General features: G+C 30.3%; 1 protein-coding gene across 1 annotated transcript in view; it reads left to right on the top strand.

The window, feature by feature from the left end:
* The window catches only part of LOC106476702 (midasin-like), a 236,786-nt gene that overhangs the window by 177,077 nt on the left and 55,776 nt on the right, over positions 1-3,933 (top strand). The window contains exons 59-62 of the mRNA XM_022381378.1: positions 599-732; positions 853-1,044; positions 1,770-2,030; positions 3,103-3,174. Of these exons, the coding sequence (XP_022237086.1) occupies positions 599-732; positions 853-1,044; positions 1,770-2,030; positions 3,103-3,174 (659 nt within the window). The remainder of the gene's footprint in view (positions 1-598; positions 733-852; positions 1,045-1,769; positions 2,031-3,102; positions 3,175-3,933) is intronic.

Raw genomic sequence — 3,933 nt, 5'->3', positions numbered from 1 at the left:
AGTGGTGTCTCAGACATTTTGTGAATAGTGAATTCAGAATATCATACATGGAACTTTACTTATTGTATGTTACATCTTTATACAAAGATGTTAAATTTTATGACAAAATCTCTTGTGCTTGTTTAAGTTTGAAGATGTGATTATTTTATTCACCACTTAAAAAATTATGTTTTTATTAAATTTGGGGTCATAGTTTATCTCTGTTTGGAATTGCTCTAAGTAGTTTTTAAATTATATTTTTATTTTTGTTGAAGTATGTGCGAAAACTAATATGATTACTGTGAAAAAAATTCCAACAATCCATGATTTTTGTGCTTGTATTAAGTTTGTCTAAAAAAATATGAAGTTAAATGTTTAAAATATCTTAGTTAATTGTAGAAAATAGGACTGTTCTTGTTGACCAATTATTATTATTATTTATTTATTTTTTTGAGGGGTTACCTCATAATATTTTTGAAATACTGTGACTCTGCCAGTCACCATTTTTCTATTCATAATATTTTTCAAGTGTTTTCCAAAGCCTAACAGTTCTTTTTGTTTTTCAGTACTTAAGTATAATTATTCCACTTATTTCATCAGAAGGAATTTGTACATACAGATGCTAGTGCCCCATGGGAACTTGGATGTGCTTGGGTTGATGTTGGACTGATGACTTCAATGTTGTTGGCACCTTGGGAATCAGTTGATCCTGTCCACAAGAATCAAGTGAAATTACAGTATCTTAGGGAAGAGGTAAGATAGAATTGAATTAAAATGAACTTTCATGAAGTCTGAAAGTCTTCTGAAGCTCTTGCATATATAAAGCACTTTTAGAAATGCCAGCAGATATAATGTATTTATTATTCATTTCAGCTGAAAAACATTATTATAAGTCTGACAGTTCAAAACTGGATCTCGAAAAATTCAACTGGAAAAGAGCTGCAAGTTCGTAATCCATGTGATCTGCATCCCCACACTTGCCAACTGAACAACAGACAGCAACAGTTAAAAGAGAAAGTTGATGATTTAGAGAGCAAGAATGCCTTTCGACCTTCTGCTTCTCAGGTTTTCAAAACTATGTTTGTTTCTTTGACTTAGTTTTCTATGTTTAAACTTTATGTACTTTTTCAAAGCAAAAGCCAAATAGTTCAACTGTGTAAAGGTTTTTTTGTTTTTAAGAAAAGAAAAGCCATATAGTTCAGATAAAGATATTGCTTTTCTGAAGATAAGGCTAAATATCTTAAAATACTATATGTGAAAATGTTTTTCTAGTCTAAAGGGAAACCAAATACTTCAAATATGAGTCTTTTAGTCTTGAACCTCAAGGAAAAAACAAGTATTTCAACTCGTTGAATGTTTCCTAAAGGAAAAATTAATCTCAATTATGTGAATTTTGTTTTTAATCTAAAGACAAAACAAAAAATGTATGTATTAGCATTTTCTATAGAAAAAGCTAAATATTTCAACTATGTGAGCATATTGTACTAGAGAAAAGGACAAATGTTTCTACTATCTTACAGTAGTTCCCTAAAGGAAAAGCCAAATAAAGCAATCATGGGGAAAAGTTTCTCTTCAGGAAATGCCATATAATTCATTCACATGAAAGTGTTTTCCTAAAGTAGAACCAAAGGTTCAGACATTTATTAAGATATGATTAATTTCAACCAGTATATCTTTATGACAGTTATTCAATATAAACAAACAGACACATCACGAACACTTTATTGTCTGGGCGATATGTATAAATCTTTTAAAAACACGAATATTTTTTTTTAATTTTATTTATCTAGTTTGAGAAAATGATGAGTGAGATCCATCACTACTTGTCAACTATTGGAGCTAACGAGACAATAATGTCTCTTCTATCTAAACTGAAAAGTTTGAAAACTTCCATAGATTCTGAGCAGATAATAAGTCATGACAGAGCACAACAAGATCTTGGTCAGATTAAAACTTGGATCAGTTCACAGCAAACATTCATTAAGGGATTGCACAAGAATTATTTGCTGTACAGAGACCTAGTGCTTCCCTTCACTGTAGGAGTTTTACAGGTGAGTCTAAACTACATGCATGATATTCTTAGATGTGTTGACATCCTGCAGGTAAAAAGATAAACCACTCTGACCTGACTTAATTAAATTGAGGAAAGAGACCGGAAATGTGTTTCATATAAATAAACATTTTATTTGAATAAGACAGCACACAAATATACATAACTTTTTTGAAACATATGCACAAAGACGAGAGAGAAGATTTATGTCAGGAGAGAACCTGGATTTAAAATTAGTTAAGTCTTAGAGAATTAACCACAATATGTTCAAATATCTCGGAGTGCATTTGTAGCACAAAATTTAATAGTGGGTGTTCTAGCTTAGCTGCTTTCTGTCTAGTCTGTCAATCAAAATTAGTGATGGCTGTGAGCAAACAGCCCTCGTATAGCTTTCTGCATAGATCTAGAAACAAACAAAGAAACAATGTAAATCAAATACATAGATAATATTAGACTATGTATATTGAAGTGATGTATATAAATAAATAGTAAGTCATGTAAAGAAGTCATAAAGGTAAGGCTATTTCATAAAAGATATTGTCATATTCAATGGGGCCAGGAGTGTAAAAGATATGCTTAATAATTTGAAATGGACTTAGCTAAGTAGGACAGTAGTGTGGAAAATATGTAATGTGGAATATTCATAGATGATGTGTGAAGTTTGTATTTGCTCTGTGTAAGGGAAAATATAAATAACATTTTTATGTACAGTGAAATTGTTCTAACATGAAATGGCAGCCATGGTTGCTAGTAACAGGGTTTTGTATTCCTTTCATTTTGATTATATGGCTTTGGTTTTAGTTATATGTTTGAATAATACAGTACAAGTAATATTGACAATTTTCTGAATATTTATAGGTTATTATATTATTACTACATAATTTCTGATGAAAATTTAGAATGTAATTCATGTTTTTAAAGCTCTTGCTGGCTCTTCACTCTCCACAAATACCTAAAATATCAGTATTTCTATGATAAAAATAATTATGTATTTTTGTGAAAGGTTTGAACAGTAAAAATTACTTTTTTTCCAAAATGTGAGATAAAAATTAAATTTTTTGTTTCTTTTTTAGGTTCTTCATGGAATAGAAAACTTAGCTTCTATTCTCGCTTCATTGTTAACCAAAAATATGCTTGGAATTAAGGTAAGTACCAAAAGAAGTTAAACAAGATATCAAGCTGTTTTGTCAGACATAAAATATTAAATTAATTCCAAAGTAGCAAAAACGATGATATTCAACCAAATGAAGTACTAAAATACATGAGAGAATGATATATTGCCAAAAAAGAAATAGTTTCTTTTCTTTTTGTTTTATTTATTTATTAATGCTGTGATTTCTCTCTTTCTTTTGTGGATATACAATTTCTAAACAAAAACAGTCAAGTGAAAGTGAATTTAACAATTCAATGAAGAGTATAATTAAACAATTTATATACACAGGTCTACTAAGAGTGTAGATAGGCCAGGGATATCTCCAGGGCTTACTGTTTACCATGAGGCCTGTGAGAGTTGCAAAAAAAATGTGTACAGAATGTATCAAATCAGTACAGAACATTTAAGCAGACATTAACTTTGCGTTCAGTCACTTAATCATGTACACATTATTGTTCTAAAGACTATTCTGGGGGAGGGACATATTTTTCCATGGGACCCATGTCTGTATATCTTTCACTCTTTCAGCACGGGCTCAGTCCCTGGGACTGACCTTGTAACAATTGTGTGTTTGTTATAGTTTTCATGCTATAACCTTTTAATTAGTAAGCGTATGTTAATGAAATTTGGCAGATAATCAGTAAACGTTACAATGCTTTCATATGCAAAATATCAAATTTTTTCATTAAGTCTTAAGGTTTGTTAAGCAATGTTTTTCGCATGCCTTTTTTTTTTCACATGTTGCCTATGC

This window comes from Limulus polyphemus, unplaced genomic scaffold (genome assembly GCF_000517525.1).
Source record: "Limulus polyphemus unplaced genomic scaffold, Limulus_polyphemus-2.1.2 Scaffold158, whole genome shotgun sequence".
NCBI lineage: Eukaryota > Metazoa > Arthropoda > Merostomata > Xiphosura > Limulidae > Limulus > Limulus polyphemus.
Note: the sequence above shows the minus strand (reverse complement) of the source record. Positions and strands in the feature narration are given on the sequence as shown.